The following is a 22,501-nucleotide window of genomic DNA, read 5'->3' on the forward strand; positions in this document are numbered from 1 at the left end:
ATTCCTTTGTGAGCTGCTGTTATGTTTTGGACAGGAGTGAAAAAGGTCTCAGTGGTATTGAGAGGTTTGGATCAATTGGACTCTACAGATATGAGTGGGATGAAGGTCATGTTTCTTTTCCCGACATGTACTGAAAGGGACACATGGTTTGCTCTTAGAAATATAATAGGATGTTGGAGAAAATATTTCTTTTTCAAGACACTATGTATGTATTTTAGACATTGACCACGTTTACAGTCACCCATAATGCGATTATAATGTGATTTTGGTGATATTGCGATTGTACTTTACCTCATGTAAACACAATACTTTGATAAAAATAATGTGATTAAGCTCATAATCGCAGCAAGTATAATTGTTTTAAAACAGGTGGCGTACACGTTTTTAATGACATGTAAACATCTATCATGTTTACACTATAATCGCATCTATACCGCACTAACTGAAGTGTGCTTTGTAGGGGTGTGCAAAAAAATCGATTCACATTTGAATCGCGATTCAAACTTTGCCAATTCAGAATCGATTCATACATTTTTTTTAATGCCGTGTTACTATTGTCCTGAAATGAGTTTATCTCAGTATTCCCATAGATGGCGCTGCGTCGTATTCACTCTGATGCCTGCACACTCTTGTCACAGTGTTTCCCCCACATTGACTTTACTTGGGCGCGCTGCCCAGTTATATTAACAAGTGCCCAAGTATATCTGGCAAACTTTTTTGTTTTTCTGTGATGATGACACTCTTTAATAATGACATTTTGTGTGCGACATGATGAGTTCGGTATGCGTTCACGTGCTCTCTGTTTCTCAGTGAATAGGAATGTGACGCGAACAAGCTCGTGTCACATTGTATCCTTCATGTTTCTGAACTTGAGCAGAGTTTTAACATTAGAGGAGTTCACGGAGCACCCGCGGACCGTATGGTTCCGGGTTTGTATTTGAAATGGTCAGTCGGGTCCGCATCAGTCATAGTTAAATAACTTCGGGTCCCAAAGTCTGATTAATATTGTGTGTAAAACCCGAGTCGAACGGAAAATGGCCGTGAGCGCTACCGCGCTAAAGCTCTTTTCTATTATTATTAATAAACCATATCTTTTCTAAAATCTATTGCACTGAACGAGCAAAGCTCAAGCTGACTCAAGATTTACAAAGTGCAAAGCTGTAATGTAAAGTCCCCTGTCACTGGGACAGCAAGTAGATTTTTGAATCTGAAATAATGAGTGGATTTAGCTTTTTTTAATCGGCAAGAGAGAAATAGAAAGAGAGGGCACTTTCCTTGCTTCTGCTCTATCTAATAGAAATAATAACCATTATAACACCAGTCACATTTATAATATATAGACCTGCACTGTCTATCATTAATATGCTATATTATTGTATTTAATAGAGTTTGATAAAAGGGGTCATCTAATTGCTTCATAACAGTTTTTATTTTTGCATAAAGACATAAAGTAATATCAAACTACATTTAATTTGTTGTGTTTCTTTTCTTTAAAATTGTATATCTACTACAATCAGTCACATAGGAAAAAGTAAACCACATTTACATACTGTGAATCGTTTTTTTTGAATCGAGAATCCTTTTTGAATCGAAAATCGATTTTGAATCGAATCTTGAGGCTAAAAATCGGAATCGAATCGAATCGTGAAATTTTCTGAATCGTGCACCCCTAGTGCTTTGTCACACACCTTAAGCGTGAATTTGTTTAAACTTGACCTTAGGCAGTTTTCCCTGAACTCTGTCAACATGAGTCACTGCCTTCATCCAGAAACTGCTTAAAGGGGCCATGGCACAAGATTTTTTTAAGATGTCAAATAAATCTTTGGTGTCCCCAGAGTACACATGTGAAGTTTAAGCTCAAAATACCATATAAATAATTTATTATAACATGTTAAAATTGCCACTTTGTAGGTGTAAAAATGTGACCCGTCACGGAAACCAGGGACTCAAGTCGGCAGCACAAGTTTCAAGAAAATGAGAAACAAAGTTTTTTTTCGAAATTTGTGATTTTCGTTTTATTGCAGAATCTGTTAGTTGAGATCACGAAGAAGCCTCTCCATGTTTGAGATAGCAGTTTTTGTATATTTAAAAGCGTACATTTTGCGGTTAAAATAGGCTTGTTTTTCCGGAGATTCTAGCGTGCAGCGGGGGGCGTCATTGTCTGTGTGTATATTTACATACTGTATAAGCTTTTGTTTTCGCCTCCGCCCCCAAAGGGAACAGCGTGACTACTAAATAAGGATAGTTCGCCCAAAAATGAAAATAATGTAATTAATGACTCACCCTTATGTCGTTCTAAACTCGGAAGACCTCCGTTCATCTTCGGAACACAGTTTAAGATGTTTTATCGTTAGATTTAGTCCGAGAGCTTTCTATCCCCTTCATTGAAAATCTATGGATGGTTTCCATGTCCAGAAAGTTAATAAAAACATCATCAAAGTAGTCCATGTGACATCAGTGGGTCAGTAAGATTGTGTTGATGCATCGAAAATACAGTTTGGTCCAAAAATAGCAGAATTACGACTTTATTCAGCATTGTCTTCTCTTCCGGCTCGAGCGTGAAGTCACGTGACTGTAGTGACGCGCTGCCCTGTTCCTCAGACATGTTTGCTAAGTTTTTTTTTTTTCAAACTTATTGCCTGCGTCTCCCCAGACTGTAAAGCTCGGGCGCACAAAACAAAAGAAAAATAAAAGAAGCTGGGGCGGAACAAATAACAGTCAGCCGCATCGTACGTCAGCCGCGTCACTGACTTTATGCGGCGCCGCAGTCGGATGACGTCAAAGTACCGCGAGAGCTCTTCAAGAAATCTTACGGAGTAGTTTAATTTCGACTCGCTCTCGCGGTACTTTGACGTCATCTGTATGTCAGTTCTTGCAGCGCAGCATGAGTCCAAACACACAGAAGTTACACAGATATCGTTGTATTCTTCATATAATTGGCTACATGTTTTGTCTATCAATATTTTCCATGAAGTCATTGGCTGATGGAGGAACGAGCGAGCCATTGGTAACCTCTCTAAAGGATGTCACGTTTTCGACGGCGCTGTTTGGATGATCTATTATACTACTTCCCTATTTTAAATACAAACTTTGAAGGCGGGTTCATGTGTTTAACGGAGTGTAAGCTCATATACCATTATATGTTACGATTTAAATAGTCTTCAGATTATATATTATATTGTATTACCAGACATTCATGCGAAATCTGATGTAAACAATCTATATTTCACGGATTATACGCATTTGTGGACAAATATGGTCATTGGATAATCTGAAACAGACTGGATTCGACTTGTGATCCCCACAAAGGTAAAAAGAGTCATGTTTATTTTTGCGGGTTGTCATTTGGTCATAAAATACTACATATGATGCTAGAACATCTCAAAAAGGGTTTTACAGGGGGTATGGCTTAGCTAAATGAGATGTAAATGAGCCCTATTGTCTCCCCCAGCTGAAAAGAAGAGTCCCTTTCGTCTCGATTTTCTCGGTTTGAGTATTTCTGAGTTCCTATATTCAAATGGCCACAACTTCTCCAAATCTTATCAGATTTCCATGTGTTACACATTGTTGGAAAGCTTAGAAACTGCACTTTCAGAATCTGTGAATAACTCAAAATGCCCAGATCCGACTTGTGTCCCTACTTTCCGTGACTGGTCACAAATGTGCCGTTTTGGGTGTGTCTTTTAAAATGCAAATGAGCGGATGAAATTCAAACACTGATCGTAATAATGGTGGTTTGTTGCAATTAAAACTCAATTGTGCTGTGAATTATTTTCTCTCTGTCTCTTTTTCTCTGCACTAAATGGCAGTGCTATGATTGTAGATTAAGGGTGGTATTATTATAATAAGAGCTTCTTATTACATCATAAGGAGAGCCAGATTTTAACTACCTATTTTTTCATGTGCTTGTAGAGAATGGTTTACCAAAACTAAGTTACTCGGTTGATTTTTTTTCACATTTTCTAGGTTTATAGAAGCACTGGGGACCCAATCATAGCACTTGTAGAAAAAGTCCGATTTTCATGCCATGGCCCCTTTAAGTAACGCGACAGCAGCATATATATTGAGCACTTTTTTCCCAAAACATTTCACAGAAGAAGCAAAAAAAAGTTTGCAGATTACGTCTGGTCACAACCCAAAAATCATTCATAGAGGCAACGTTCAGTGCTTTTCTACCGTGTAACTATAATCTGATTAATATACTAATTTCTTTGAAATATAGATCATGCTTAGAACCGGTTCTAGCAAGCAGCATGTTTTCACCGGAGCATGAATGAGAAAATTTGATTACTATCATCATTCAATATCAGACCATGCAACATTATAAAGGGCACAGATGAGAGATCGATTAAGAGGTCAATAAATGGATGCATAAAGCTGAGCAATGCAACCAATCAATTTGATGTATATGACATTTCTCTGCATCGATGCTGAAATACAGTTGATTTAAAGTGTAAGCGTTTTGAAAGACATTTTTAAAGTTGATTTTATTTTATATTTGAAATTCATCTAAATTAAAAACATGTCAAGTGCTAAGATGATAATTGTGACCCTGGATCACAAAATAAGTCGCATGGGAATATTTAATAATTAATTTTAATAATAGTCAAAAATACATTGTATGGGTCAAAAAAATTATTTTCATGCCAAAAATCATATGGATATTAAGTAAAGATCCATGAATATATTTTATACATTTCCTACCTTAAATATATCATAAATTTATTTTTCTTTAGTAATATACACTCACCTAAAGGATTATAAGGAACACCATACTAATACTGTGTTGGACCCCCTTTGCCTTCAGAACTGCCTTAATTCTATGTGGCATTGATTCAACAAGGTTCTGAAACCATTCTTTAGAAATGTTGGCCCATATTGATAGGATAGCATCTTGAAGTTGATGGTGATTTGTGGGATGCACATCCAGGGCACGAAGCTCCCATTCCACCACATCCCAAAGATGCTCTATTGGGTTGAGATCTGGTGACTGTGGGGGCCATTTTAGTACAGTGAACTCATTGTCATGTTCAAGAAACTAATTTTAAATAATTCGAGCTTTGTGACATGGTGCATTATCCTGCTGGAAGTAGCCATCAGAGGATGGGTACAATGTGGTCATAAAGGGATGGACATGGTCAGAAACAATACTCAGATAGCCCGTGGCATTTAAACGATTCCCAACTGGCACTAAGGGGCCTAAAGTGTGCCAAGAAAACATCCCCCACACCATTACACCACCACCACCAGGCTGCACAGTGGTAACAAGGCATGATGGATCCATGTTCTCATTCTGTTTATGCCAAATTCTGACTCTACCATCTAAATGTCTCAACAGAAATCAAGACTCAGACCAGGCAACATTTTTTCAGTCTTCAACTGTCCAATTTTGGTGAGCTTGTGCAAATTAAAGCCTCTTTTTCCTATTTTTAGTGGAGATGAGTGGTACCCGGTGGGGTTTTCTGCTGTTGTAGCCCATCCGCCTCAAGGTTGTGCGTGTTGTGGCTTCACAAATGCTTTGCTGCATACCTCTGTTGTAACGAGTGGTTATTTCAGTCAAAGTTGCTCTAATATCAGCTTGAATTAGTCGGCCCATTCTCCTCTGACCTCTAGCATCAACAAGACATTTTCGCCAACAGGACTGCCACATACTGGATGTTTTTCCCTTTTCACACCATTCTTTGTAAACCCTAGAAATGGTTGTGCGTGAAAATCCCAGTAACTGAGCAGATTGTGAAATACTCAGACCGGCCCATCTGGCACCAACAACCATGCCACGCTCAAAATTGCTTCCCCATTCTGACATTCAGTTTGGAGTTCAGGAGATTGTCTTGACCAGGACCACACCCCTAAATGCATTGAAGCAACTGCCATGTGATTGTTTGATTAGATAATTGCATTAATGAAAATTGAACAGGTGTTCCTAATTATCCTTTAGGTTAGTTTATGTTGCTAATGACTTCATTTGGACTTTAAAGGCAATTTTCTCAATATTTTTTTGCACTCTCAGATTCTCAGTTTTTCAAATAGTTGTATCTTGGTCAAATATTGTCCTATCCTATCAAACCATACCTCAGTAGAAAGCTGATTCGGCTTATAAATCTGAATTTCCTTGTGGTTCAGGGTCACAATTTTGTAAAGCAGTAAAATCTGTAAAAGTGTCAAATGCATGATATCAATTCGAAGTATTCATACATTCACTAAAAATCACATTGATACTTGTTGTTGGAAACACTAAAATGCCTTCTGAATCTGATCTGAAAACTATTTTGCAGATGCCATTCTTACACGCTTTAGTGTCGACTCGAAACTACTCCTTTGTTGTTGACAGAGATGTGCAGAAGTAGGTCCTTAAAACAGATGGAGCCATGAAACCTCTTGTGACGTTTCGACAGGAAAGACTGGAAACTTCAGTCCAGGCAAAGCATAAGGCTGTGTGAATCAGAGGAACAAATGTGCTTGTACCAGGAACTGTGTCATCTCCCTACGGATCAAATGGACACTAACAGTCCAGGGCCCTGCATTTTGAAACATGATTTTTGCAATCTTCAGTGCCTCTCAAAAATGAAGATCTCTACTTTTAAACACGAGCATCTTCTTGAAAAAGTCTCTTATGGGGAGTACTGCAAATGCTACAAGACAGGATGCAGTCTAGAGAAGATCAATTAAAAATTGAAGTTTTGTGTTTTGTGGCCACCTTTGGTAGTTTATAAAATAAAATAAAATGCATTTTTAGATGATTTGATGCGCCTTTTAATTTTATTTTCCTATTGTGCCCAGGAAATATACATATGTTTTATGTAAAATCTTTTATACAATGGTTGAATACAAGGGTAAATTGTCCTTGTCTCTGTGTGCCTTATTTTGATTGGTTGATCAGCATTTTTATTGGTTTGAACTAGGGATGTCAATTTATGCAATTTCCCATATTCGATGATCATTTAAATTAACGATCAATCAATCGAATAATCGTTAACAGTAATAGTGCAATAAGCCTTCACTGCAGTGGCATATAGCCAATGACATAAAAGTTTGCATAAAAACGACAGCTTCCTCACGCGAATTAAAAGATTTTATTTTGTCTAAATAACATGCTAGTGGGATTGTAAAATGAGTTAATGTAGTTGTTGTTTTGATAAAATCATCAATTTAAACTTATCTCGTAATGAAATATAATGACTAATAGACACAGTGTATAACTCCACCTCACATGGGCACTCTGCAACAGACGCATGAAAGTCCATGTCAAAATAACAGTTTTATTATCATCAAGTGTTATTTATCAAGTTGTTTACCTCGCTTTCCGAGTCGTTGATACACTGTTTGTAATTATATCCAAGAAGCACACGAAGGGCACTTTTCTCGTCGTCACCTCAGCTTAGACGTACTTTCAGCAAAGATGCTTATATTACGGAGATGGCAACCTTCCATTAGAAAACACGCAGCGCCTCAGCCAGTCAATAATGATGATCAGTGATATATGTTGTGGGCATTCAGGGTGTAACGACAGTCAGTTACAGTTTACATTTGACAGTTTCTTGCCATAATTTAAGATTACATTTTAATTTGTTCATTAAAAACGGCTTCTGGTCTCCTTCTCTGTATATAGCAGCGTTGCTATGCTAATCTTGCAGGCTTCCCTGAATAGGGTCTTTGCTTTCAGTATCCTAAACGTATTTGCATTTTCTGCATCGGATCAGATCCACTGCGGATGTAATTTCGTTGCGTTGGCAGCCAGCCAGCCTCGTCTCGCATGACGTTAAAAAGCACATGCGTGTGCTTGGCATCGAGCATCGTTCATAGCTAGTAGTTTAACTTTTGCGCGCTCGCTTAATTTTTTTTCTCCGACTGTATGTGTTTTGCGCAGGCGCCGCACACACGTGCATGATCTTGTTTTTCAACAATCGTTAAGTTTTATCGAGTAAATTCTTATCGACAATTAATCGAAGATCGATTAATTGTTAACATCCCTAGTTTGAACCACAAAACATGTGATGTCCATTCCAGTGGATGCAGGGTCTTAAAGGGTTAAATACTCTTCACAAGCTTTATGTTAGTTTTGCTAAGTGCTCAAGAGATTTTACATAAACACTGATATTATATAAACCACTAAAACAGAGATTAATCCAAACTCACCCTCAACAACTTCTGTGGTTACATCTAAAAAGAATGGTAACATATGGAAAATATAGTGGGTCTTTAACGGTGTTTATTTATAGTAGTGGAGTCACATGGTTAATCTCTGTGGCCTAGTTTTTGGGCTGGTACGGAGGATAAAGCTCGTACCACAAATGAAAGACTGAGAATAACTAAATTCAACAGGATACACAGTAAAACTAGTTATAAGGTTTGAATCAAACTGATGGAAGGGTTTTTTGATATTTCCTTTTGCGGTTGTACATGTGTGTACAAATGGCATCTTTAGGTTATTCATGTGTGGTCAACTTAACCAAAATAGAAATTAATGCCTGGTTTCAGGACCTGCGGGTGTGATGGGATAAAAATAGACATGTGGTCACTGCTTTCAAAGAGGCCATACTGTATCCAGCTTTTTAGCATGAATGATGTACAGTACATAAAACTTAACTCATTCCCCTCCAGCCCCCGCCAGCATTTTTTGTGATTTTCACAAAAGTTTCACAAAATGCCTTCCAGGAAAATTTTCTTCTAAAAATATATAAACATACAAATATATTAAACGAAAGAACAGACCATCTGCTTTTAAACAAACAATAAACAAACAAACAAAACGGGAAAACAATACGTTTAATATTTTTTTCTCTGCATTCTTAAACATGGTTATTTTTCTTCAAAAATACAACATTTTGAGCGAAAAGCTGAAAAATTGCATTTTTGTGAACTAATTTTGTTACAGATCAGATTTAGAACGATTATCAAAACATACACGGAGTGTAAAATTAACAAATAATTTTTTGCATCAGTTTTTTTTTTGGGGGGGGTAAGAGCTAAAATAATCGATGTATTACACTGTTAACATTTTTTGTTAAATCAACTCAGATTTACAAGTCATGTCAACAGAGACACAACTAAGTCACAACTTATAAAATATAGTTGAGAAAAGTCAACTTAATTTTATAAGTTATAACAATTCACCTGTAGTTATAACAACTAATCTCTAGTCAAGATAAAGAATAGTAAGTTGAAATCACTTGTAAATCTGAGTTGATTCAACAGAAAATTTTAAGGCAGCAATTTTTCAGGCCAATGTTTTCTTTTAATTGACGAGATAACTCAATTAAAGGAGTTAAGGACCAAAAATGACCTACCTTTGGTCCTTTAAATTAAATAAACCCCAAAATTTTAAGTGACTTCTCATTGAAAAAATGTCTAATTTCTCCGAAATCCACCCTAAAAAAGTTAAGTTGTTTTAACCCACAGTTGGGGGTTATTTCTATAGTTGGGTCAAATATGGACAAACACAACTATTGGGTTATAAAACAACGGCGACTATTGGTTGAAACAACCAAGCATTTGGGTTGAAATTAATCCAGTTGTTGGGTTTGTCCATTTTTGACCCAACTATGTGTTTAAAAATTGTTGTTAATCTGTAATATCGCAATTATTCACTAGATTACGCACTTACCCAATTTATAAAAAATTAGTTGTGTATGTTTTGATACACATTCTGAATCTGAACTCTATATGCAACTATTTCAGCTTTTTGCTCTGTTCTTTTATTTGATATATTTCTATGTTTATATATTTATTGAAGAAAAATTTCCTGGAAGGCATTTTGTGAAACTTTTGTAAAAATCACAAAAGTTGGTACTGTAATTTATACATTTTTGACAAGAGTATGCATCAAACCTCACGGCAAATCAACACAATTTTTTGATAATTTTATGTAGAAAATAATACTATAATATTTATACTGCTATAACATTTTTTTTAATATTTGTACTCCCAAACAAAAATGCCAGAGTTATATTAATTTGAAGGTGTTAATCACCTTTTTACCCGCCACTCAAAAAGAGCTTTGCTAGTTAAAGGGTTAATCAGTAGGCCTACTATTAAATAAAATGCAGGGTTGACCTGTCACCTTTCAGCTGTGACTTTCGAAGTTATTCATGCGTTAAAAGATTTGCTGGACACTGATGCAATGAAACTTTCTTCTGAGAAAAGCCAATTGATTTCCCCTCTGTGCCTTTATTGCATTTCTGCAGGTTTCTATTGTGTGTGCAAATGTGGCATGTAACAGTATTGCTTCTCTTATCTTCTCGCATTGATTGCATTTAAAGAATTCGCAGAGGAAAAGAAAGGAATCAATTGCAAGAAATAAACAATAACTCCCAGTTCTCCTCTGTCTGATAGAATCTAATGTGTTCTGACAGACACCAAACAGTAGAAATAAAACACACTGGGTTAAGTGTAGCATGCCGACTTATATGAACCTGCTGCTTGTATTTGTTGGAATTCTTAAAGGTGAATTGTGTAACTTCTAGGAGGATCTATTGACAGAAATATAATAAAATATGCATAACTATATTGTCAGTTGGGGTGTAACTGTTATTATCATTTTTATTATGGTAAAAGTGAATCTAGTGTTCTTTAGTATTGCTGGTGTCATACCATGAATCCTGCCCTCACAGCAAAGAAAACCAAACCGAAGAACCGTGACTCCAAAGCATATGAACCGAACCGTAGATTTTATCTACATACACCATGGGTCCACTTATATGGAAGTTGCTGTCATGTTTCTACAGTAGCCCTAAATGGACAAACTGTTCAACAGAGCGCGTTTCATCCCTACGTTGTCTCAGACGATTAAATATTTGTTTTATGGGAGCTACCTTTACCCCAAATTCACGTGAAGATCGCGCAATATCTAGTTCTGTCTCCGCCCATTATGACGTTAAAGTATGACGTTTTGCTGGACCAGCCCAGGTCACAACACGAGATCTCGCAAATTCAGGTATGATCACGCAATATAGTCATGGCTCCGCCCTGCGGAGCTGTCCGGCATCTGCCAAAAATAGAAGCCCTGCGTATTTGTTCCGGAGGGCTGCGGATGGCCGGAGCTGTGACGGATTCAGAACGCAGTCAGTGGAAATACACACTTGAATGGAAACCGATTGACTCCGCCCCCATTCCACAGCGGATCCGCAGCCGTTCCAAAATTGAGGTTGGGTGCAATTCGCAATCTCACCACTAGGATGCTGCTTAAAATCCCATGCTGTACCTTAAAGGCAATGATTTGTTAGCAAATCCATTTTTTATGTTTCCAAAACAGTATAATAAATGAAATTGCTATAATCTTACGAACCCTAATAACTAGAAATTAATGGTAGATTAATTAATGCTGTCTAACTTATTTCTATGACATAAGAAAAAACATTTAGCTTTAAAGTTTATAAAAGAAAAAAACTTGCTAAAAACAACAAATACGTGGAAAAACTACTTGCCTATTAGCATGTTTATAGGTTATTAAATAGAAATGCAAACTAAATGAAAAATTTTGGATCAAACATTTGATTTCACAAATTTATTTCACATTGATTTCAATTTTTGGCATGACCTTGTCATGACAATTAACTCATTCCCCGCCAGCCTTTTTTGAAAAGTTGCCCGCACGCAATTTTTGTGGTTTTCACAAAAAATTCACAAAGTGCCTTTTAGGAAAATGTTCTTCTAAAAATGTATAAACATACAAATATATCAAATAAAAGAACAGACACTCTGCTTTCAAACAAACAAACAAACAAAACAGGAAAAAAGTTTCATTCTATCTTTTTTTTTTCTCTGCTTATAAACTCTTAAATATGGGTATTTTTCTTTTAAAATAATTGTTTTTAGCAAAAAGCTGAAATAGTTGCATTTTTGTTAAGGAGTTTTGTTAGAGATCAGATTCAGAACAATTATCAAAACATACACAGAGTTTAAAATTAGTAAATAACTTTTTTGCTTCAGTTTTTTTATAAATTGGGTAAGTGTGCCATGTAGTGGATAATCACCGTATGACAGATAACCATAAATAAATAATATAAATAATTTTTTTATGCATATGTTTTCTCTTAATTGATGAGATAACTCGTCAATGGCGAGGAAAGAGTTAAAGCTATCACGGTTATATTTTCTCTTTACATTACGTAGAATGAATTTATGTAGAATTGAATACGGTGAATAACCCTGTTTCAAAGCTATAACATTGTGAAAGTTAGCATAACATGACTGTTCATGGTTTCCTATGCATTAGCATGCTAATTAATGCTAATCGCTCATGACATGCCCCATCAGAATTTAATGCCGTAAGCGAGATCTAAAACTACCGGCTGGAAAATCTCAAAAGCTCATGTTTTGTTTAGACTCTTCAGATTTTAGATGTTCGGTTGAGTGTGCGGGGTGGCGTTTGCCTGAACAGAAACATGTTTTATTAATGCAGAACTCTCAAAATCAGGCTGGTTTGGGCAGTTCAGCCCTGTTGAGGTCAGATAGTGGCGAAGTAAAAATCTTAAAATGCTGCGAACGTTGGAAGAATTACTGTTTTTGTGCAAAGCTATATATTTTTTACTGTATTTTTAACTCAGGCCCCTGCTGAAAAGACCGGCATGTTGTGTTTTGGACGCTGGACCCAGCATGGGCTGCTAAGGCTTTAAAACTGTAGCCTCCTGAAGTACAAGATCATTTATAGTAGATAAATAGAAAGCAACATTAAAAGCTAGTATAAAAAGCAACTGTAGTACAGCAAGTACAGCTTGTTTCCAAGAAAAATCTTTTTAATATACTATTATACAGCATCATTTATTTTTTATAATCCAAGCAGTTTTTGTCTCGAAACGTGGAAACACGTTATTGGTTTAATAATAAACACGACACATATCAAAGCACTATTAAATGAATGAATAAAGTTTAATTACGTTTCACATTACATTGCTAAATAAACATTAGCCTACATTTTTACCTTAGTTGAAGCAGACGGATATACCTGTGTAGCTAGCTAAAAGTTTGTCAGCCTCCCATCTGCTAGTTTCATGCTAATTCATGTTAGCATCGTGCTAGCTTCATGCTAATTCATGTTAGCTTCATGTTAGCATCATGCTAACTTCATGCTAATTCATGTTAGCATCGTGCTAGCTTCATGCTAATTCATGTTAGCATCGTGCTAGCTTCATGCTAATTCATGTTAGCTTCATGATAGCATCATGCTAACTTCATGCTAATTCATGTTAGCATCATGCTAGCTTAGGGTGGCCATTCGTGCCAGTTCCGCCGGACACGTCCCGAGCATCTTTTCGGGTTCGTTCTTCGGAAGTCGCGTTGGTCGACCGCATACGTCATCAAGGTTTAATATTTCTGGTTTAATTTCAGAAAAGCAACCGTTATATTTCAAGGTAAGAATGAAACTACAATGATTGTATGTCTTAAAAGAAATACATTTTAATTTTCTAATGTATTTTAACTGAAATGTGAGAACCTTAATGACGTATGCGGTCGAGCAACGCGACTTCCGCAGAACGAACCCGAAAACATGTTCGGGACGTGTCCGGCGGAACTGGCACGAATGGCCACCCTATGCTAGCTTCATGCTAATTCATGTTAGCATCATGCTAACTTCATGCTAATTCTTGTTAGCATCATGCTAACTCATGTTAATTCATGTTAACATCATTTTAGCTTCATGCTAATTCATGTTAGCATCATGCCAGCTTCATGCTAATTCATGTTAACATCATGCTAACTTAGTGCTAAATCATGTTAACATGCTAACGTTTTGTTAAATTATGTTTACGGAAAGTTAGACTACTAAACTAAACTTGTTTTAAGTTTCTCTCAAACTGTTTTAAACGTTTAGGCCAGGCTTTGTGAAGCCAACATAAAGTTTGTCTTCAAACTTTTCTATCTAGTTAATTTATTTGTTATCTCGATAAAACAATATTTGTTATTTCGTTAAAACAAATTAATTATTTTGCTATCTCGAGAAAACAAACTCTGTTATATCGAGATAACAAATTAATAAGTCGTTATCACAAGATAACAGTGCTTAAAAAAAATTAAAAACAATAAAAAAATAAAAGTCCATGGCCTTTCTCGGCTTCCGTAAAAAATTGAGTAAATCATTTTTTTCAGTATTTTTATTAGTATTTTTGTTTTGTTTTCAGTACAAATATCTAAAAATCTTGAATTAAGATACATTTTCTTGATGAGCAAAATGACCTAAGAAAGAAGCCAATAATCACTTGATAATATCAAATTTAAGTGATTTGTGCTTGAAACAAGCAAAAAAAAAAAAACAATCTGCCAATGGGATAATTTTTTTTAATTTACTTGAATTAAGTGTTTAAGAAAAAAGTTTTCTCAAGATTTTTTGCTTACCCCACTGGCAGATTTTATTTTTTTGCTTATCAAGAAAATGCATCTTAATTTATAGATATTTGTACTGAAAACAAGAGAAAAATACTAAGTAAGAAAGTCATTTTTTTCACAGTGTACCCATGTTTTACTGGTAAACATCATGGCTGAAAAAACATCATAAACCTGACTGGATAAATTAATTAATGCTGGTTTGAGCTGTTTGATTGTTTAATTTTGTTAAGCGCTGTTTTGGGGTCTCTTGTCTGTTTTGACATTAATTTCTGTATTCTTCTCTCGCTCTTCTGTCCTTTTCACAGTTTAAAGGTCAAGCAAACCTGCACGTGTTTGAAGACTGGTGTGGATCCTCAGTCTCTCAGCTCAGGAAGAACCTGCATTTTCCTCTTTATCCCCATGTGAGTCTATTGTATTGTATTGTATTCAGGAGAGATCGGCAGATAATTGGCTATCAATATTTGTGAAAAATGTTAATATCGGTCCAACTCTTCAAAATATACTACAGATTTACAGAAAACACTGTTATGAGATTATTATACAGTAGGGGTAACACTGATGTGGGTTTACTTTAAGATTAAGCATCTATTTAGTTTCTATGATTCATGAAATAAGTATTGTGATTACATTTGTCTAAATTACACGGTGAGCGGAAAGAGAAAATTGTGAAATAGTAATTATGAGTTACAGCCCAGCGTGTTTTGGTCTCTGAAACATGTATTGAAATGTGTAATTATACTTTACTGTTGTGGACATTCAGGGAAAAATACAATAATTGTACTGAGGGGGTGAATATTCATAGGTATGTGAGAGAGCTTTATAAAACAAAACACTATTTTATATTTTCATCATTTACAGTACAAGTTATTAAACAGCACCCATTGATACATTAATCAAAAAGTTATCATCTAGTCAAGCACATCTGAAGGTATAAGTTATAGTGAACTATCTTTAAGATTTCATTATAATCCAGATAAATGAATCTCTAGTCTCGCACTGTTAAACAGGAAACACATTTATGTCTATTAAGTGCGTGTGGAGTTTATATTTATCTCTTTCCTTTTATATCTGCCTTTTTAGACGAGAACAACCGTAAAGAAGTTAGCTGTTGCACCGAAGTGGAAAAATTATGGCCTGAGAATATTTGGGTACCTTCTCCCTTACAAAGATGGTAAATCTTTTGCATAAACATTAATCTGCTAAAACAATTCAGTTCTGAGATTTTCATACACGACAAACGTTCAATTTACATTTACAACATTTAAAGGTTTATTTCTGTGATGTAGTTGAATTAAAACTGGATACTGAAGTAGACATTTAAAGGGATAGTTCACCCAAAAATAATTTACTCTATTTGTTCAAAACTTGTATACATTTCTTGTTCTGCTGAACACAAATGAAGATATTTTTTGTAATCAAGCAGATCTGGAGCACCAATGACTTTAATGGATGGAAAAATAATACTATGGAAGTTAATGGTGCCCCAGATCTGTTTGATTACAAACATTGCTCAAAATATCATAATTTGTGTTCATCAAAAAAAAAAAAAATGTATACAAGTTTGGAACAACTTGAGGGTGAGTAAATGATGACAGAATTTGTATTTTTGGATAACTATCCCTTTAAGAGCTTTGATAGGTAGTTGAAGTAGCGCTCACATTTTAATGAAAGATTACAAGCATAAATATTTGAAGAGTTTGGTTTCAAAACGCAATACATCCATTTGAGTAATTTGGGTAAAAATGTGTTTATACCAAGAAAGTGACAAGATGAAGGCCACTATTTTCTGTTACAAACTTTCACATAGCATCTTTAGGTTATAATAACATTAAAAATTCAAATCCATCATTTGAGTTTCAAAGATTTATTATAAAAACTGATTATTTTTTCCACAAGTTTTTTTCTTGAATCTATCTAAATAGATTGAATGAATATATAAATGTTCATTCATCTGTGCCATGTTATATTCATTTAGTTGACTAGTGCTTTACACTGATTAAAAAATAGACAATAATTAAAACACTTACTTTGTCATATTAAGAACACTGTCATTGCTGCGGTCATTCTTAGGACATCGTCGCTAAAAAATTTTGACAGGGATCAGCTGTAAAATTTTAGTCCTGCACGATTTTTGTCTACTTTCGAGTAAATGTAACAAATTATTATTATTTTTTATTAAAATTATGTAAAGTTTTTCATAAGATCCCCTTGGGTCAACGTGTTAGCATGACAGAAGCTTGATGCCGTCGTGTCAGAACAAGCAACAGCCGGCATTTTTCCGTCTCCCGAGTGCCTCTCGCGTAAATAATTAGATGTTGATGGCTTACGTTTCTAACCTGTCACAGAAAACCACCACAGGTTTATCAATGCCATCAAAATATTATTTTGTTTTTGTTTGTTTGTTGATCACGAAGTACAAAGTAGATGAGGAAAACTAGGATTCTGTGGGTATTCAAAGCGACGCCATTGTTGTTTACAATGCATGGAATAGTGCGCTGTGATTGGTTAAGTGGATTTATTGCATTCTTCAGAGAAGGAGGACTGGCGTTTGTCGCAGTTTGGAAAAAATATGACAGAATACTTGCCAGATATTATTTTTGCTTAAAATTAAGAATTTAATTTTTAAAACTGACCAGATACAACACAGGACTTCATACTTCTCTGTGTGTTGTTGTTTTTCAGGGGACTTTCAGTTCGCCGTGTCTTCTGATGATAACTCAGAGTTCTGGTTGAGCTCAGATGAAAATCCTCTTAATGCCCGTCTGCTGGCCTATGTGGGAAAGGTGAGTTTGATTACATTAGAGCGGCATTTTAAAATGAAAACGAACCTCATTTATACTGCCATTTTAAAAAGAATCTTCATCCACACTATACACGACCATAAACGCATGAAACATGACAAATCACGTAAATGGGCATGCGCATAAAAGTGTTAAATAACTTTATGATTTAAAAAGAAAGCATTCAAGTGAACAGTACTAAACAAAGCAAAAATAAATTTCAGCAAATTCAAACTTCAATCAAACATAATAAGAGGTGAAGTATAGCTTTAGCCTATAGAAATGCTTATTGCGTTAATTTTTAAAAGTGTACGAGGTCCGTGCACGTCCTCCACTAGCAACACAGAAATAGCAAAAAGCGCAAGCGGCAAACTAGCATTAAATATTTTATGACGTTGATTTTATTGTTTTTATTAATTTATATTCACAAAACGTATCAACAAAACATCGATTAAAATTTCAAAGACAAATTATATGAAACGAAATTAATTTTAAAGTAGCAAACAAAACTTAAATTAATCTCGAAAATAATGTCTGACTCATTACAATTCTCCCTTCATATTGGCCTTTACAACGCCCTATATGGCGTTTAAAATTACAGTCTATCTTTCGTCATAAGCTAAATAAATTTAAGCAAAACATAAACAACATTACAACAATATTCTAACCCAACAATACTCAAACATAAATATAAAACAGACATTATCTATAAGGAAACATGTTAAAACAATCCGATATAGCGTTTATAATAGCTGGTTGGTAGATGTTAACTATTTTTGTCAAAACCTCTGTTGCAAACCTCCATTTACCTGAATAAAAATAATTTTTACTTTGAAAATGATGCTCTGTCACGTTAACATCAGCTGTTCGTTTAAATAAGACTCCGTCTACGTTCATTTACACAGCAGCGCAACGTCTGAGTTCTCAAACTAAAACAGGGTCTTCAGCGTTTACGAACGACTCCATTTATGAGGGTAGAAAACGGTGGCGTAGTGTAAATGAAAGGCGTAAACGTGGCAAAAGTAATGCGTTTTAAAAAGTAAACGCATTAATGTAAACATAGCCTGAGACACGTTTAGATGTATACGTAAACATTTTCCCCCGTTTTAGGAGCCCTTCGAATGAAATTGTCTATTATTACCTTATTTGAAAGGTTCCTGAATAATAATGTTGAGCTCTGCTCTGATTGGCTGTGTGTGTAAACAGAACTTATGTTTGAGTCTGTATCTGACGAAGATACAGAGTTTGAAGAATAATCAATCAATTGTTTGGAAATTGTTAATGGTCGTTTCTGAGTGGTAAGTTTGTGTTTTTTTCAGTATGGACCTGCAAAACGTAACTGTAACGTCAATAGCTGAACTTTAGCCTAAACGTTAGCATATAGCATTAACTAGCATATAGCACTAACTCAACTTTGTTTTTAGCATTGTAACAAGTAATTTAATATTAGGGTGTACATCACAGTTGGTGTTATGTTGAGATTGGCCTTTTTTCCAGCAGTCTTTGCATGCACGAGGTTTACATAAGATGGAGGAAACAACCGTGTTTAAGGCTCACGATATGTCATAACCATGTACAGAGCTTGTATTATAATCTATACCTAGATACATACAGTTTTACATTATACGGTACCTTTAATGCGCTTCACTTTTGGCTACAGTAGTTTTATTTTTACAAACCCATATGTCTCCAAGAGCTTTTCATTTAAAAGCTGTAAAAATTTTACTCGGCTTTCAATTGCTTTCAACATTTTCACTTAAGGCCTTTTTACTGCAGAATTATCATGAGGTACAGATTATCTCATAGCGCCAGGGGAAACTTTTTTAAAGTTTCTTTTCAATTTTACTTTCATATTACACTTCTAGTTTGCAGTATTGGGTATTAATAGTGTGCACACTACACAAAATTCTGTTTTCATTAAATACTTGGCTTGTTTTATTCTCAACTGTATGTCGTTTGGATAAAAATGTCTCATTACACCCCTTATATATTACAGGGTTCCCACGGGTCCTTGAAATCCTTGAAAGTTTGTGAATCTGGGGAAAAAATTCAAGGCCCTGGGAAGTTTTTGAAAATATACATAAATAGATGCAGGTCATTGTAAGTGCTTGAATCTATTTTATGCAAGAAGTTTTCTGGAAAAAATCCTTGTGTAGTGTAGGATAATATCATAAAAATTCTAGACTTTTCAAGCACACGAGCTAAACTGTTCACTTTAAATGTTTATATCTTCTGTATGCAAATGTTGATTCATACAAAAATGCTTTTTTGCATAGTTGTGTTTGACACATGAAAACGTCTCGGGTTACGTATGTAACTGTTGTTCCCTGAGAAGGGAACGAGACGCTGCGTCTCCCTTGCCATACTTCCTGCGTCGCTGTAACACCGTCTTTGGCAATATTTCAGATAGCGATATACTTCCTGGCTCCCGCGTCACCCTGTCTTTGTCGTTAAGCCTCACCATTGGTTGAATTTGATATACACATTCAGACGCACTTACCCCTGGAGGCGTCCCCAAAGTGTCACCGCAGTGACGCAGCGCGAGTTCCCTGGAAAGAGAACTGTAACAATGTATCTTAAAAGGTAACACGATGTAACCTTGATCTCACTTAAATTGCGTCCCCACATTTAGTTCTTGAATTTGAGGGTATTGGACCTGGAAAGTCCTTGAAAGATCCTTGAATTTCAAGTTAACTAAGGTGTGGGAACCCTGAAATTATAAATTATAATAATAAACAATTATTTAATATAGACTGTTATAGCAGGCATTGCTGACAATTTCCTCACACGGAGGACCATGGTACTGGATTTTATTTATATTTAAATGTATTCCCCAGAGGTGTTTATCTTTAGATCTATAAGAGGGCACAGGCTTTGTAAAACACAATTAGCACCTCGGCCAGATACCTGTGAGCGTGTTTAGGGGATTTGTGGTTTACTGGGGTATCGATTACGTCTGGCTGAGAAAGGGCTCGACTTGCCAAGGACTCGATATCCTGGCACAGAGACGAGGGATCGATTGAAACAAAGAGACACGAAGGCGTCTCTTTGTCTGTGAGGAATCACCGCATATCCGGTATTCCAAGTGACTTATTGCGTAGGATCCTTGTCGGATCTTTTTCAGGCACCTATAGGTGCGGAAATAAACCCTTAAAATTGGGAATCGTCGTTTAGACTTCGACTTTTATAAAGAAACATCTCATCCAAGTGAAGAGAACTTTTAGTTTTGAAGTATCTTCCTGACAAATAGAGAATGAAGTGATGGGAACAAAAAGAAATTAGATGGCAATATATCTCTTCACTATAATAGCAGTAACTGCACCTTTATTTGTTGTTTGCCTCCTTTCCATATGTTTGACGCAGTGTTAAAGAAAGACAGCATTAGTTTTTTCAATATTATTCTGGGTTTAAGGAGTGTAAAGAAGAAAGGATCAAAATGAGAGTAACTCTTCCCATCTATCAAACAGAAATCTTGTAGCAGGTTGTTTATAGCTCTTGCATTTTCATGGCAAACTGCTGCTGAATGTTCCGGCTTTAGGGAAGTTGCAACCTGCAAATCTTGAAAATGCAGATACACAGACATATAGACTCATTTTTAAAACTATATCTTTGTATAGCTTTTTATTTTATATTTTATTTTATATTTCCTAAAGCTTTCCACATACTATTTGATTTTATAACAATGTAGTGTTATAGCAAAGTAAAATGGATTTTAAGTTAATTCGTATTTGTATATAGCTTCATATAATGGTGATATAAAGTAATTGTGTTTCTATAGCTCATATGCACCAATACCCGTGCAAAAATCCCACTAAAATGGCCAAGCGCCTATGGGAAAACACCAGATATGCTCAATTAATTTTAATCAAAAATACTTTGGGAGCCTCTCTGATTGGTGGATCTTTTGAGTTGTAATATCTACAATGCTTTAATGAATAAGCTGAATAAGGGTACTTCATATTGGAGTGGAAAATTAAGTGGAAAATGTGACCACACATTTCCTCTTTTCTAAAATGTTTGGTTGCGGCGGAATCCCCGCCATTGACAAGTTATCTTGTCAATTAAGAGAAAACGCTTCCATGACAATGACGAGTTTTTACGGCAATCCATACTTCCGCTATTATCCACCGGGTGGCGCTCTTACCCAACTTATAAAACACTAAAGCATCTACTGATCCAAATACAGTAAAAACTGCAAAAAATGATTTTCAATAAAAATAATTCTTAGTATTTTTGTCTTGTTTTCAGAAAAAATATCTAAAAATTCTTAAATTAAGATGCTTTTTCTTGATGAGCAAAACGACCCAAGTAAATAAGTCTAGTTTTTAGACCAAAAATGTCAAATTGAAGTGATTTTGTGCATAAAACAAACAAAAAATCTGCCTGTGGGGTAAGCAAAAAAATCTTGAACATTTTTCTTAAACACTAAATCAAAAAAAAATTAAGAAAAATTTGCTTACCCCACTGGCAGATTTTTTTACTTGTTTTATCCACATTTTTTTTTGTTTTTAATTTGATATTTTTGATCTAAAAACTAGACTTATTTTCTTGGGCCATTTTGCTAATCAAGAAAAAGCATCTTAATTTAAGATTTTTTGATATTTTTTCTGAAAACAAGACAAAAATACTAAGATTTTTTTTCTTGAAAATAATTTTTTGCAGTGTATGTATTGACCGTGCTTTACAAATGCTTTTTCTTAGCTATTTGCTCAGACAATATCTGCATACACACAAAACCACTGAAACTAACTCAAATCGATGTAGTATACATGCCAGACCAGTATGTGGTGCTATTGGCACAGAGATAAAAACAGAGAAGACGACTTGGAGCATGCGCATAAACTTTGTCGATGTCCATAATCATTTTTTGCTCACCAGAGTAGCAAAGGAGCAGAAAAAAAACGATTTTAAAAAAGAAACCTATCCATATTTGACAGGTGAAAAAAGAGAACAAATTAAGATAGGATTGGATACATTGTAAGTTTATATATTTAAAGAAAAATTAAATGTACGTTTTCTGGAAGGCATTAAACTTTTGTGAAAATTTTAAAAAATGCTGGCATTGGCTGGCAACTTAAAAAAAAAACACTGGCAGGGAAAGAGATTAAGGAAGTCACATCATTGCGCTGCCATATTTGTAGTGCCTCCAGGCAGGGGCGCCGCTAGCAATTTTGGGCCCTATGAAAAAATAGGGGGTCAGGCCCCCCCATACCCATTTCGTACCAAACATACAATCCAACCTACTGTAGCTATTCAAAATCTTTGTCTGTAATTTAATAATACAGAACTATTTATTTTGCTATTGTTTTGACCACAGTTATCAGTATTTATAGATACCTAAAATGTCTGCAGCTAAGATAATTTATTGTGCAATGCAAATTTAATTGAAAAATACAGAA

At 35.3% G+C, this 22,501-nt stretch overlaps 1 protein-coding gene across 2 annotated transcripts in view; it reads left to right on the forward strand.

Moving 5' to 3' along the window:
- The window catches only part of b4galnt4a (beta-1,4-N-acetyl-galactosaminyl transferase 4a), a 174,135-nt gene that overhangs the window by 84,086 nt on the left and 67,548 nt on the right, over positions 1-22,501 (forward strand). For both annotated transcript variants that reach the window (XM_065277535.2, XM_065277534.1), the window contains exons 4-6: positions 14,628-14,723; positions 15,403-15,493; positions 17,005-17,105. In XM_065277535.2, coding sequence (XP_065133607.1) covers positions 14,628-14,723; positions 15,403-15,493; positions 17,005-17,105 — 288 coding nt within the window. The remainder of the gene's footprint in view (positions 1-14,627; positions 14,724-15,402; positions 15,494-17,004; positions 17,106-22,501) is intronic.

The sequence above is a fragment of the Paramisgurnus dabryanus genome, chromosome 23, assembly GCF_030506205.2.
Source record: "Paramisgurnus dabryanus chromosome 23, PD_genome_1.1, whole genome shotgun sequence".
Classification (NCBI taxonomy): Eukaryota; Metazoa; Chordata; class Actinopteri; order Cypriniformes; family Cobitidae; genus Paramisgurnus; species Paramisgurnus dabryanus.